The sequence below is a fragment of the Lithobates pipiens genome, unplaced genomic scaffold, assembly GCF_037356315.1.
Source record: "Lithobates pipiens isolate NorthernLeopardFrog02 unplaced genomic scaffold, aLitPip1_a1.2 Scaffold_60, whole genome shotgun sequence".
NCBI classification, from domain to species: domain Eukaryota; kingdom Metazoa; phylum Chordata; class Amphibia; order Anura; family Ranidae; genus Lithobates; species Lithobates pipiens.
Window position 1 is genome coordinate 3035354 of NW_027507882.1, and position 15873 is coordinate 3051226.

The 15873-nt window shown below is 43.3% G+C and overlaps 1 protein-coding gene across 1 annotated transcript in view; it reads left to right on the forward strand.

Moving 5' to 3' along the window:
• Nucleotides 1-511: 511 nt before the first annotated feature.
• LOC143958281 (adrenodoxin-like) overlaps nucleotides 512-15873 on the forward strand; it is a 126669-nt gene continuing 111307 nt past the window's right edge. Inside the window, exon 1 of the mRNA XM_077467804.1 lies at nucleotides 512-728. Coding sequence (XP_077323930.1) covers nucleotides 571-728 — 158 coding nt within the window. The 5' untranslated portion in view covers nucleotides 512-570. The remainder of the gene's footprint in view (nucleotides 729-15873) is intronic.

Below are 15873 nucleotides of genomic sequence, written 5' to 3' on the forward strand. Positions count from 1 at the left end.
CCGCGCATGCGCACGTTCAACAGCTCCGTTGTTGGAAATGCCGCGCTCAGTGCGCCTGCGTGCCGCTGTCTACGGCGCAGCGGTGCCTGTCTTCGGGCAAATATCTCCTAAACCATATAGGTTTAGGAGATATTTCTTGGACCTACAGGTAAGCCTTAATCTAGGCTTACCTGTAGGTCAAAGTGGTTTGTAAGGGTTTACAACCACTTTAAGTCTCTTATTCTGCAGCCTGCTTTTTTTATTACATTTTTTAAGTATTTTTTTGTAAAACTCTCCTCAAAATAATAATATAAATGAACTCAGTAGCAATAAACAGCTAGCAAGCTACACCAAAGCAAAAGTATAATTTGTTGCAGCTTACGTATATAAAACATATTCAGTTCCAACCAAAGTTGAAAAGTCAGGGTCTGGCTGTGTCTTCTCAGGGTGATTTGCATAGATATTGGTGAGTGTGGGCGGGTTGCAGTGGGACGATTCTGTTTTCATAGGGCTTGCTCTCCTTATATCTTGAATTCCATTTAGTTGCAGACACAAAGCTAACCGTGTATCTGGAGCTTCTGATTGCAGAACATGGCTTGCCACACTCCGAAACTTCTACGGATGCTCCTTGGTGGTCTTCACGTCAAGGTGTGTCCTAGGAATTATTCCACTTTGTGGAAATTGTCTACTAACTACATCAGAAGCTTCTCATCCTCTGCCAGACGCCTAGACGTCAAATCCAGCTCGGGGTAAGAGAAATTCAGAAATATTCATCCCAGAATATAACGCTTTTTTTCTTGTACTAATGCATAGACCACCATGGATTGCATTTCAGAGGGGTGGCAAGGGCTGCCGCAAGTTGGAATGATCCCTAAGGCAAGGGTCAAATAAGTGGCAGTTTCTACCAGCCTATTCTGGAGGCGGCAGTATCACCTGTTTATTTTTTGGATTTTTTTTGTTGCCAAAACTCCAATGGGACAAGCTAAATCAAGTTAAGGTGGTATTAAACCAAACACCAAAGATGGAATATATTGCGGATTACCAATCATTAGATGTGGCGGCTGCATTCGTTTTCTTTTTTTAGACTTTTTCCCCCTCTGTTTTCACCTGGAGAATTGGCCAGTAACACACCTTCTGTATTAGAGCGCCCCCACTCTGGAGGAATGAGCACAGGGGGCACAGCAGACAATAGCATTGTCAGTCTGGGGGAGGGGAGTGCTAGATGAATTAGCAGATTTAAAAACACGAATAAACTGAAGCCAAACTCCAGCTTACACTTTATAATCAGTTACAGCTTTTTTTTTGTGATAAAGGTTTTACATAAATAAAAGCCGATCATTTAAATAATAAAGCAGCGCTAAATTCAAAGAGTTGGGTTATTAAAAAAAATTGTGTTTTGTTTGATGCTTTGTGTTTTGTAACCCTTTGCTAATATAAAAAAAAAAAAATGTAACCACTTGACATCCGCGCTATAGTCAAAGGACAGCTATAGCGCAGACTTCAAATGCCAGGAGGGTGTCCATGTACGGGGTATAAAATTTTGCAAACAGGTAATTTTTCTCCTTCACTGATGTGCACTGATAGGCTGCATTAATGGGCACTGATAAGCGACAATGTTGGGCACTGATGTTCTAGGTGGGTTGAGCAAGGTGTTCTATCGGGTTAAGAACAGGACTCTGTACAGGCCAGTCAAGTTCCTCCACCTCAAAATTGCTCATCCATGTCTTTATGGACCTTGCTTTGTGCACTGGTGGGCAGTCATGTTGGAACAGGAATGGGGCCATCCCCAAACTGTTCCCACAAAGTTCGGAGCATGAAATTGTCCAAAATGTCTTGGTATGCTGACACCTTAAGAGTTCACTTCACTGGAAGGGGCCAAGACCAACCCCTGAAAAATATCCCCACACCATAATCCCCCCTCCACCAAATGATTTGGACCAGTGCACAAAGCACGGTAGCAAGGTCCATAAACACATATAGAAAAAGGAAAAACTGCGCTTACCAAATCGAGAAAAACAAAAACAAGCAGCAATGCCCAAATGTTATACTACATTCACGGACAAGAAAAAAAGAAAGAAAGTGGGCTGTTCTAAAAAATGTGATGAGGTATTATATCAATAAACAAATACTTTAAACATGAAAACTGTAAAAAACCGAAAAAATTAATTAATAATAATCTCCCAATACTGAAAGGTGTGCAAAAAGCGATTCATATATGGATACTCTCCCCAATATTAAAGAAGAAAAAGTGCAAAAAAAAATAATAATTAATAAATCATTTCCCAAATATTGCAAAGGAAAATTATACAAATGAACGTGTAAAAATGTGCAAAAAATTCATACACATATAAATATAAACCCAAATATCTAATCTGAACACAAACACCCAAATATGTGTAAACGATAAATTCCAAGTGAGGGAATTAAATAAATGCATCCATCAACTTAAATCATAATTAATCCATGTGCTGAAAAGTCAATAGAAAAAACATTCCAAAAAGAGGTAGTAGTGGTAGTTCCCACGGTGAAGAAAACGGTGAAATAAATCCAAAAAGTGAGAGTTGTGAACGCCTCCACCACAGTACACACTGCCGCTTACCAGAAGCTAATGGTTCCTTGTTACAGAGAACCAAAAAGCACAGATGGCTATCTCCCCCAGCCTGGGTTCTTGGAACAGTGGAATAATGTGATCAGCCTCCCCCAGTTCAAACCAAGCACAGATCCAAAACGTCAGCATATATAAAAAATAGAACTTGCCATAGTGTAAAACCATAAAGTTTAATAATAAAAAAAAAAACAGATTGCGCACTTACATCAAGCCAATGTAAAACAGCTAATATCAATTGAGCCGGCTGGACTCGATAAACGCCCAATACTTCCGGGACATCTGCATGAGCGGTGACGTCAGTGCGTCAATCCCCCTCCCTACGCGTTTCATCACTAACAGGACATCATCACGGAGTGGACACATGGATGGGCGAGTTTGGGGTGGAGGAACTTGACTGGCCTGACTTCAACCTGATAGAACACCTTTGGGATAAATTAGAGCAGAGACTGCGAGCCAGGCCTTCCATATCAGTGACTAACCTCACAAATGCGTTTCTGGAAGAATGGTCAAACGTTCCCATAGACACACTCCTAAACCTTGTAGACGGCCTTCCCAGAAGAGTTGAAGCTGTTCTAGCTGCAAAGGGGGGGGGGGGGGGGGTCAAGTCAATATTGAATACTACAGACTAAGACACAGTGGGGGTTATTCACTAAAGGAAAATCCACTTTACACTGAAAGTGCACTTGGAAGTAAAGCCACTGTAGATCCGAGGGGGACATTGCGAGGAAAATAAAACACAGCATTTAATCTTGTACATGATTGGATGATAAAATCAGCAGAGCTTCCCCTCATTTCAGATGTATCCCTTAGATTTAGAGCAGTGCAAAGTGGAGTTGCCTTTCGTAAATAACCCCCAGTATCTCACAAAAGTGAGTACACCCCTCACATTTTTGTAAATATTTTATTCTATCTTTTCATGTGACACCACTAAAGAAATTACACTTTGCTACAATGTAAAGTAGTGAGTGTACAGCTTGTATAACAATGTAAATTTGCTGTCCCCTCAAAATAACTCAACACACAGCCATTAATGTCTAAACCGCTGGCAACAAAAGTGAGTAAGCCCCTAAGTGAAAATGTCCAAATTGGGCCCAAAGTGTCAATATTTTGTGTGGCCACCATTATTTTCCAGCACTGCCTTAACTATCTTGGGCATGGAGTTCACCAGAGCTTCACAGGTTGCCACTGGAGTCCTCTTCCACTCCTCCATGACGACATCACGGAGCTGGTGGATGTTAGAGACCTTGCGCTCCTCCACCTTCCGTTTGAGAATGCCCCACAGATGCTCAATAGGGTTTAGGTCTGGAGACATGCTTGGCCAGTCCATCACCTTTACCCTCAGCTTCTTTAGCAAGGCAATGGTCATCTTGGAGGTGTATTTGGAGTTGTTATGTTGGAATACTGCCCTGTGGCCATCTCCAAAGGAAGAGGATCATGCTCTGCTTCAGTATGTCACAGTATATGTTGACATTCATGGTTCCCTCAATGAACTGTAGCTCCCCAGTTCCATGCAGCCCCAGACCATGACTTTCCCACCACCATGCTTGACTGTAGACAAGACACACTTGTCTTTGTACTCCTCACCTGGTTGTCACCACACGTGCTTTACACCATCTGAACCAAATAATTTTATCTTGGTCTCATCAGATCGCAGGACATGGTTCCAGTAATCCATGTCCTTAGTCTGCTTATCTTCAGCAAACTGTTTGCGGACTTTCTTGTGCATGATCTTTAGAAGAGGCTTCCTTCTGGGACGACAGCCATGCAGACTAATCTGATGCAGTGTGCGGCGTATGGTCTGAGCACTGACAGGCTGACCCCCCACCCCTTCAACCTCTACAGCAATGCTGGCAGCACTCATACGTCTATTTCCCAAAGACAACCTCTGGATATGATGCTGAGCACGTGCACTCAACTTCTTTGGTCGACCATGGCAAGGCCTGTTCTGAGTGGAACCTGTCCTGTTATATCGCTATATATATATATATATATATATATATATATATATATATATATATATATATATATATATATATATATATATATATATATATATATATATATATATATATATATATATATATATTATGTGTGTATATATATATATATATATATATATATATACGTTATATACGGTATATAAGCGTATATATTTACGCTTAGCCACCGTGCTGCAGCTCACTTTCAGGGTCTTGCCAATCTTCTAATAGCCTAGGCCAGTGATGTTGAACCTTGGCGTCATTTCCCATGATGCTCATGCACTCTGCAGTGTAGACGAGCATCATGGGAAATGTAGTTCCAAAACATCTGGGGTGCCAAGGTTCGCCATCACTGGCCTAGACCATCTTTATGTAGGGCAACAATTCTTTTTTTTTCAGATACTCAGAAAGTTCTTTTCCATGAGGTGCCACGTTGAACTTCTAGTGACCAGTCTGAGAGAGTGAGAGCGATAACACCAAATTTAACACACCTGCTCCATATTCACACCTGAGACCTTGTAACACTAACGTGTCACATGACACCGGGGAGGGAAAATGGCTAATTGTGCCCAATTTGGACATTTTCACTTGGGGGTGTACTGACTTTTGTTGCCAGCGGTTTAGACATGAATGCCTGTATGTTGAGTTATTTTGGAGGGGACAGCAAATTTACACTGTTATATAAGCTGTACACTCACTACTTTATATTGTAGACAAGTGTCATTTCTTCAGTGTTGTCACATGAAAGACAAAAATGTGAGGGGTGTTACTCACTTTTTTGAGATAATGTGTGTGTATATATGTATGTCTGTGTGATATATATATATATATATATATATATATATATATATATTTCATATGTATGTTTATAATTAATACATTTATGGTGTATATATATATATATATATATATATATATATATATATATATATATATATATATATATATATAGAGATAGAGATAGAGAGAGAGAGAGAGAGAGAGAGAGAGAGAGAGAGAGAGAGAGAGAGAGAGAGAGAGAGAGAGAGAGAGAGAGAGAGAGAGAGAGAGAGAGAGAGACCGCTTCACGCTTCCTGCAGAGAGAGAGAGAGACCTCTTCACACTGCCTGCATAGAGAGAGAGAGAGAGAGAGACCGCTTCACGCTTCCTGCAGAGAGAGAGAGAGACCTCTTCACGCTGCCTGCATAGAGAGAGAGAGACCTCTTCACACTGCCTGCATAGAGAGAGAGAGAGAGACCGCTTCACACTGCCTGCACAGAGAGAGACCGCTTCATACTGCCTGCACAGAGAGAGAGAGAGAGAGAGAGACCGCTTCATACTGCCTGCGAGAGTATATATATATATATATATATACACACATACTAACACATACTATATAATATATCTTTCTGCATATGAAAGGGTTAACACGGTTCAAAGATTATGTAGTAAAGTCAAGGTCATGCTGCATCACTGTCATCAATCAAATAGAACCTAAACATTAACTGTTTTGTGGTATGCAAAGCATTGTACATAGAAGAGCAACAGCAGAAAAAGACCAAGGTGTCATTATGATTTTTTTTTTTTTTTACCTTTTTTGTCTGATAGATCTAGATTTATTCCAAGTAGGTTTAAATTCACTAAGGGGGTCTATTAGAAAACCTTCATTGGACAAATATCACACACATTCGTGCAGGCTGTCGTAATTTCTGTAATAGATTAATTCCTATTACCATGTGCACCACCTAGTGGCCAAAAGACAGTATACTTTTTCTAAAAATACTTCCATGGGAAAATATGCCACCTTGCCACCTTTTGGTCACTAGATGGAGCTGACAATTATAGGGATAATAATAATATTATGGAAATTACAGCCAAAATTTGTGCAGTTTTCAAGAATGTGTGTGACATTCATCCAGTGATTTTTTTATTTTTTTTTATAAATAAACCCTTACTATTGACTGACGCACTACCTCTGCTTGAAAAAAATAAAAAACATGCATAAAAGAAAGGAGCACTAGACCAAAATATTAAAGAATCCAAATAAATTTATAAAAGATTAAAGAATCCAAATAAATTTATTGATATTGTACGGGAAAAAAAAACTATGCGTTTCAGCGGGTCAAAGCACGTTGGCTGTTTTTAGAACAATACCAATAAATGAATTTGGACTCTTATCTTTTGGTCTGGCACTCCTTCCTTTTATGGATGTATTTTTTTTCTTTCTGCTAACATAATGGGGTGCCCACTGGACAATATCATTGTCTGTCATCAGCAACGCACACCAAAGGGAGATTAGGGTTACAGAAAGGGGCTGAGGTCTCTCTTACATAAAAGGAAGGAGTGCCAGACCAAAAGATAAGAGTCCAAATTCATTTATTGGTATTCAGGTCTATCTCTCTAGGACAGCGATGGTGAACCTTGGCACCCCAGAGGTTTTGTTAGCATAACTAGAGTCTTTGCAGGGGCAATGTTGGAGACCTGATAGACCTTTTAGGAGCTTAGGTTCCTGGAAAGGAGCAATGTGGGAGATGGGAGCGCACTGCAGGCGCTGGGAGGCACTGTGAGACACTCTCGGAGGTTGGGGACACCTTGAGGGGCTGAAGGCTCTAAAGCAGGCCAGGAGGCACTGGGGAGCACAGTGAGCAATTAAGGGAGATTGGGGTGGCACTATGGGAGCTGGGAAACACTGTGAGAGGTTCTGCAGCTGGCTGAAGGCCCAGGAGGAGCAAAGCTGCAGTCCAGCAGCTAGCCAGTGCACAGTGGTTGAGAACACTGCTGGATCACCAGCCTTCTGACGATACAGGTGTTGGAGGGGGGGAAAGGGAGCAGGAAGGTGGTAAAATTGCTCTTTAAAGGCCAGTGTACCCCAGAGCACGGTGCCAGAATAACAAGTCACGTGCGCCTTTCCTGCACAGTACATTCAAAACCCAATGCCTTTGTAATCTGCTGTGGATGCCAATACATTGTTAACGGCACCCCAAATGTAGTATGTTTGCAGGCAACAGATTGCATAGTACTGCAGTACCAATGCAATTTGGTGTGGCGTGTTTTTCACTTTTTGTGCTTTCCGGTGCAATTTGCAGCCCATTCACATGAATGGGTGGCAAAAATCACACTGCAGGGGAATGGGCAGGAAATGCACAGGAAGTGCCATGTGACCTGACCATAAATGATAGCTGTGTCATTATGTCATTCTTCATAAGAAAGTTTGACATCCTCTCAGCTGATTAGAGAGATCTTCTCTGTCCACCAACAAGTGCAGCAGACCACTATGTTCCTGCACTCTGCTCTGAGTAATCTCTCGCTTCCAAGGTTTTGGCTTTTTCAAAGCTCAGAAATCACAACGTCGTTATCTTGAAATAACATTCTTATTTTTTTTTTTAATTGCTTTTGATTGAAAAAGATATTTTTACATAAAACGTGATTTTCCAAACATAGAAAAAAAGTATATATCACGACAAGAAGTACAAATTCTTTCATCAAAAATGTACCTAACAACGCAGGCGTATTCATACATGATGTACTAGTTGTCCCTGACCCACCTGCTAAACTCCCCCCCCCCCCCCCAAAACCCTATTCTACGAACACGTGCTGCTAGCTCCGGCCAGACCTATTCTGGCTAGCCGGCAGGGGAATGGCAGGTCACTTCGGGGACAGGAGTAAGGAACATCAAAGAAGCTCCCTAGCCACACCAAGCCCAAACCGAGTGAGTGCGCGTTAAGTCTTATCCTCCGCTATCTCATCCAGGGGGTAGCCAATATCTCTCAACCATGGATTCCATAACGCCTTAAATTTTTTTAGGTTATTTTGTCTAATAAGCATTGCTCGTTCACACCAAATTGTAGAATTTATGGCATTTACCCATGCTTGTAGTACTGGAGGGCTTTTTGCCTGCCAGTTCATCGCAATTAGCCGTCTGGCCTGATACAGGCATCTTAATATGGATATCTTTGTTACAGCAGAAGTTCTACCCCCTTCCATAATCCCTAATAGGCAAGTCTTAGCTTCTGGTTTCAGGGTGGTATTAAAAGTCCTATTAATTCTATGTACAATTTCTATCCAGTACCGATACAGTTTTGGGCACTTCCATACCATATGAAGAAGATCCCCTGGTGCCCCACATCTGGGGCAATCACCATTAGATTTTCTACTTATCTTCCACATTTTTTTAGGGGTATAATATGCCCTGTATATAAAAAGCTTGTGGGACATGCACTGCGATGGAGAGATAGACACCAGGTTCCCCTGTGCTAGAGTCTCGTCCCATTGCTCTTGCCTAATTGGTCCCAGGTCTGCCACCCATCCCCTTCTACTCTTGTCGGGTCCCTCTCCTTTCAAAACTTTATCCTTGAGTTTTATATATAGCCTAGAAATCTGACCCTTTGTTTGTCTTCGATCGAGGAGTCCCTGAAGCAGGGGGGTCTTCATCCTCTCAATAGTAAGTGTGCCATACTGTGCTTGTATCCCATGTCTCACTTGCAGATATATATAAAACGTTTTATTAGAGATACCAAATTCCTGCCGAAGATCTTCAAAAGATTTCATAAGGTTCCCCTGGTAGAGATGCACTAACCTGCTGATCCCCCTCCTCTCCCACTCCAGGGACCTATCTATGCTATTTAATTCAGCCAATTCTCCGTTGTTCCATAAGGGGGTATACTCAGTTACTCCCTCATAGCCCAGGAGTTGCTTGGCTATCTGCCATACTTTCCTCACCAGAGCATTAGTAGGGCATTTACAAGCAAATGAGTTGGCCTCCAAAACTTCAGCTAATGTTTTATGATATGCTTTGTCGATCATCAATTTATGGTTTGGACAACCACCCCCTTCAAGTCCAGCCCCGGTTAAATGCTGGAGCTGGGCTGACAGAAAGTATGTTCTTGGATGTGGTATCGCTACTCCTCCCTTTTCTGCAGGGAGCTGCAATGTCTGCAGCCGAATCCGAGGCTGTCTCTTCTTCCATATTAATTCACAAATCAGTATCTCCAATCTGTTAAACCACTTCTGGTTAATCCAGATTGGGGAATTATGGAGAATGTATAAAATCTGTGGCTGCCAAATCATTTTTACTAAGTTGCAGCGTCCCGCCACGGACAGGGGGAGACGACACCAGTTATTAACCTTCTGCTTCAATTTCGCCAATAATGGTACCAGGTTCTCCTCAACATACTGATTTATATCTCTAGAAATCCAGACACCCAAGTATTTTAGCTTGGGCACCACTTCTAATCCCGAAACTGTAGGCGATGTTGAGTCTCCAGACCCCGACAATGGCATAAGGGCTGATTTGCTCCAGTTAATGACCAAACCTGATTGTTGCCCAAATTCCTCCATCAACTGCACTACGTTGTTCAGAGTAGAGCCCGTATCACCAATAAAAAACAGGACATCGTCTGCAAATAAGGCCATCTTCTCCTCCTCCGGTCCGCGCCGGAATCCCTGGATGTCCGGGCGCGATCTCGCCAGCACAGCCAGGGGTTCCATAGCCAGCACGAACAGGAGGGGAGACAACGGGCACCCCTGCCTCGTACCCCTTTCTAAATGAAATGTATCGGAAAATAGGGTCCCCATTTTAATCTTTGCCCTAGGTCCCCTATAGAGTAACTTTACCCATTGGATAAATAAGGGGCCAAAGCCAAAGCGTTCCAATACGCCCCAAAGATAACCCCACTCCAGGCTATCAAAGGCTTTAGTAGCGTCTAAAGCTAATATTGCGCCTGGGCCATCATTGTCTCTAGGTATTTGTAGATTTAAAAAAAAAACCTCCTGATGTTAGTATTGGTTGTTCTGCCCGGGATAAACCCGGACTGATCTGGATGTATTAATTTATGAATATAGTTATTTAGACGAGTTGCTAGGACCTTGGCTAGAATTTTTACGTCTGAACATAACAGGGATATCGGCCGATATGACGAAACCTCTTGTTGATCCTTCCCCTCTTTTAGAATTAGAGTGATATTGGCCTCCAGCATTGAAGCGGGGAGCTCTCCCGCTTCTAATGCATGATTTAACGTTTCCAGTAGTGCCGACATCAGCTGTTCGCTATATCGTTTATAAATTTCTATTGGAAGCCCATCAGGGCCAGGGGATTTATAGTTGGGCATACTAGTCATCGCACTTTTTAATTCTTCCAAAGTAAGTGGTAAGTCAAGATTCAATTTATCCTGGTCTGAAAGCATAGGAATAGCTGTTTGATGTAAAAAATTAGTGGCCAGACGCTCGTGGTCCTGTGTAGTTGATTTATATAGGTTTCTATAATAGTCATTAAGTACCTTCATAATCTCGGGGGGCCTGGAGACAAGATCACCATTCTGTGTTTTAATTGCCTGTATTACTGTAGAGGGGCCATTAGATTGAACTAGTAGGGAAAGAACTCGACCCACCCTCTCTCCTTCGCCAAAATAATATTGGCGTTGGAAGATACGTTGATTCTCTACCTTTTTTAAAAGTGCCATTTTATATATCTGTTGGCTATCCACTCAGGCCTGTTGTTTCCCCGGCGATGGGTCCTCCACAAACGCTCTCTCAGCCTGGATAACATCATTTCTAATTTCTTTCTCTTGCTCTCGAGCTTCCCTTCTTGTTACTGCAATTTTCTGTATGAGTATTCCTCTAAGAAAGGCTTTTAGGGAGTCCCAAACTATTCCGGGCGCCGCTGTCCCTCTGTTAATCTGGAGAAATTCCCCTATCCGATCCACTAGGAGGTTAGAGCTGTCAATTCGTTCCAACCAAGCAGGGTTTATTCTCCACTCTCCCAGTGGGACACTCTCTCCCGTATTCAAGGTTATAACTAGAGGGGAATGATCTGAAATCCCACGTACCCCGTATTCTATATCTGCCACCAACCCTGATGCCTCTTTGTTCCCCAAACCCATATCTATTCTTGATAGCGTCTGGTGGGTGCTAGAGAAGCAAGAATACTGCCTATCCTGGGGGTGTCGCGTGCGCCAGATATCCTTTAGTCCGACTTCTAGTAAGAATTCATATAGTCGACCTGTTCTATTCCCAGCTGGACAAGGGAATCTGTCCAAGCGCTTATCTATAGTTTCATTAAAAATTAAAAATATCCACGGGACACCCAATTTACCCAAACTAAACATAAGAAATTTATACATAACCTCTAACTTAAAGAGAGGGGGTATATAAATATTGGCTAAGACATATTCTTGCCCATCAATCAGGCAATGCAAAAAGACAAATCTCCCCTCCCCATCAATATGAGACTCTTTGCATAAAAAATCTGTACCCTTCCAAACTAGCACACTCACGCCGCGAGAGTACGATGAATAGAAGGAATGGTAATATGCCTGGAATTTCCGGTTATGTAGCTGAAGGGCCGTAGTTGGGGTTAGGTGGGTTTCCTGTAAAAAAAGCAAACCAGGTCCCTTTCCCTCCGTCTCCAACATCACAGACCCCCTTTTCTTAGGATCTCCCAGGCCCCTCACATTCCATGAAATTATATTCCACCTACCCATCGACTCCAGCGGTTGATATGCCCAGGGAAGGGAGAAGGCGAGGGGGGAGGGAACCGCTTCCTCCCCCCCAACGCCACCCCCGTCACCGCCCCGATACCCACAGAACGTGTTCGAAGACTCACCCCCCTCCCCCCACCCTCCCAACCCTGCCCATCAGAGCAACCCCTAGGGGTCTCAATTGTAGCCGGTATAATCATACCCCATTCAAGAGTACCCGTGCTCACCGCCCCCCCAAGTAGTCCTGCCATACCCATTTAACACAAGTTCTAAGGTGGGATCATAATCCCTCCATAACACCAATTATACCCCTCTATAAAAAGAATAGAAAAGGGAGGGAGGGGAAGAGGGGAAGAGAAAAAAAAAAAAGGGGAGGTGCTGCTATGACTTCATAAACTCAGTGGTTATAATATTGTATACCCTCAGAATATATATATATCCCCACTCCCCCTACCCCCACCCCAACCCCCCCCCCTCAAATCTCGCCCCCTCCCAACTCAGCTATAGAACCTCATTTGCCACAACTAATATAGAATTGTGTAAAGTTTAATTCGCCATGTGATATCGTAGTACTCTATGACCCATAGTGCTTACCCATTCCCTAATCAATTTATTATATCGTTTTACCCACCTCTCTCAAGTAACAAACAGTGGCGTTATAACTCCCCATCCATTCATTAACATGAATTCATAAGTAAAGTGTTTCTAGTGATATTTATACACAAATTTGCATTCCCCCTCGCACCCCCCCCTCCCCACGCCCCCACCTTCTCACCTCAACTATGACCACATCTTACATAAGCTTTATACGCAATATAATTCACCCTATAGTGCTCAATAACCCGTGATACGTTAGCCCCTATCCCTAGTCTATTCATTGTGTCCATCTACTCGTCCCCCTCCCTACCCCACCCTATTAACCATTGGTAACATGGGACAAAGCAGAGCAAAACAAAACTGAGCAGCAAAACCCCCCCCCCCACAAAAGCTAATACAAGAGCTGATACAGACCGACTCTAAGCACCGCTAAAGAGTCCCCTTATGTTCCTCCAGCCAGTTCACAACCTCCAGCGGAGAATTAAAAAATAATGTTGAACCCAGAGCGGACACACGGAGTCAGGCTGGGTACAATAAGGCATAAGTTATCTTGTACTTTTGCAAGGTGCGCTTAACAGGAATAAACTCCGCTCTCTGTTTCTGTAAATCCGATAAAAAATCTGGATAAAATGATACTCTAGTCCCCCTATAGAAGATGTCTCCTAATCCCCTAACTCTCTGCATCAAAATCATTCGATCGTTGTAATTAATAAATTTCAATATCATTGGCCTGCAGCGTCCCTCTGATAGATGAGATCTAAGAGGAACTCTGTGGGCTCTTTCAATGCAAGAGTGCGAGGAGAAGGAGACATCTCCCAGTAATTCCTTAAACCAGTTCTCCAGAAAAGTTATGGGGCTAGAACCCTCGCTTCCCTCTGGAAGGCCAATTAATCGCACATTATTCCTGCGGTTCTTATTGTCCATGTCGTCAATTTTGGATGCTTGTGCGATGATTTGTTTCTGGAGTGCGACTATTTTTTCCTGTAGGGGGGATAGCTCATCTTCCACCATGCTTAATCTTCCCTCTAGGGCAGTTGTTCTATCGATGGTATTGCTTAATAATTGGCTCATAGAGTGCAGTTCATTTTGGATATTTCTTAATTGACTATCAAGGCCAGAGATAGAGTTCTTGCACTCATTGACCGCCGACAGTATCTCTCGTAGGGTAGGTTCACCGCCCCCTACAGATCTTTGGGTCATCTTGTTTTCCTCCTGAGATAGCTCACCTACCCCCCCTCCTAGAGGTAGGGTACCAGGATCTGGTGCCAAATGACCCGCACTTCTCCTATCCCCCAGTATTCCCTGCATTTTAAGATGGCCTGGCGGTTGATGTTGTACTTTCCTGCCTGAAGAAGTCGCATGTGCAAAGCGCTCAAGTTTTGAGGCCACAGAGGCTTGATTTAATTTTTCCTTGGCAGCACGCGTTTTTTGGTTCCCCTCCCCATGTGGCATGTCCTCCACAGCTCTTTTGCTAAGCATAGTGGCACTTGCATAAAAAAAAAAAAAAAAAAGGAAGACAATGAGCCAGTAGGGGATAGTTGTATAATAGCGTATCTCACTAAGACCAGTCTTTCCAACAAAAAAGCCCTCTTTTGACTAAGGGCACTTGGAAAAAAGAGATCGGATAGTCTATTAACCACACAATGCCGGGGTCATACACTGATTATTTTATGGAGCTGGACTCTCACCGACTGGCAATACAAATTCGAGAAACAGGGGGGGGAAAGCAGGCTTTCCATCAAAACAGGGGACGCCAATGTGCTTCCGTGCTATCTAGTTTTAGCAAGCCTGCAATCACCGTCCTTAAAACTTTAAACATACGGATCCTGTCCGGTTTCTCCACTGCCTTCCAGCAAGCCCACTGGGCTATACAGCATACCCCAGAGTTCCAGAGAAGGGGTGTCTATTGATTAACCGGGTTGGTATACTCTACCGGATACCGTCAGTAGTCTTATCCCGGTCCGGGTCGGTCACAGAGCCTCCTCTGCATATCCTCGTGCAGCGTCGGATGGAGTCATTCAGCTTCGGGTCTCCTCTCGAGGTCTTGCGATATCCCGAGCCATCCACGAGACCCTACTCGGATAATCTCGGCAGATCTCGGCACAATTCGACAGCCTCGGCAGACAGAGAGAGAGTGAGGATGATAGACACTCTCCCGGACCAGACGCTCAACACGGAGCCACAACAGGGGGAGGCGATTAACATTCCTCGGATCTCAGGGCGGAGGCAGGGAGCACGGGCACTCACTCTCGCTCCCTCTCACTCGCTCACACCCACCTCCATATGGCCACACCCTAACATTCTAAGAAGTAAAAATATGTTGCTTCTCCTAATATTTGCAAATGAAGAGGAACTTGAAAGCAGAACTCCAGTCTTCCTTTCCATACTAAAAATAGCCTACTCTAATTTTACTGCACACTGTGAGCTTCTCAAAATGTGCATTAGAAGCTGCAGCCAGCTAACCCTTCCCTACTCTTTCCAAAGCGTATACCAACCATATATACCAACCAACCATATATACCAAAGCGTATACCAACCAACCATATATACCAAAGCGTATACCAAAGCGTGTACCAACCAACCAGTAAGGCTAGGTCCAGATCTTTGTGTGATGGGAACACGCGCAAAATCATACATTTTCCCAACACACATAGACCTACACTAACCAGCCACTTGATCAGGTGAACCTTGCTAGTTTTACCCTTTTGTCTTCATTCTTCATGGAATAGATACAACAAGGTGTTGGAAACGTTCCTCAGAGATTTTGCTCCATAGTGACATTATAGGGTCACGCATTTGCTGCAGATTTGTTGGCTGCACATCCATAATGTCAATCTCCCGTTCCACTACATCCCAATGGTTCTCTATTGGATGAGATGTGGTGAGTGTGGAGGCCATTGAAGTACAGTGACCTCATTGTCCAGTGGTGAGATGATTGGAGCTTTGTGACATGGTGCATTATCCTGCTGGAAGGAGCCATCAAAAGATGGGGAAACTGTAGTCATAAAGTGATGGAAATGGTCAGCGACAATACTCAGGTAGGCTGTGGGGTTTAAACCATGCTTAATTGGTACTAAGGGGTCCAAAGTATGCCAAGAAAATATCCCCCACACCATTACGCCACCAGCCTAAACCGCTGATACAAGGCAGGATGGATCCATGCTTTCATGTTGTTTACACCAAATTCTGACCCCACCATCTGAATGTCGCAGCTGAAATTGAGTCTCATCAGACCAGGCAACATTTTTCCAATTTT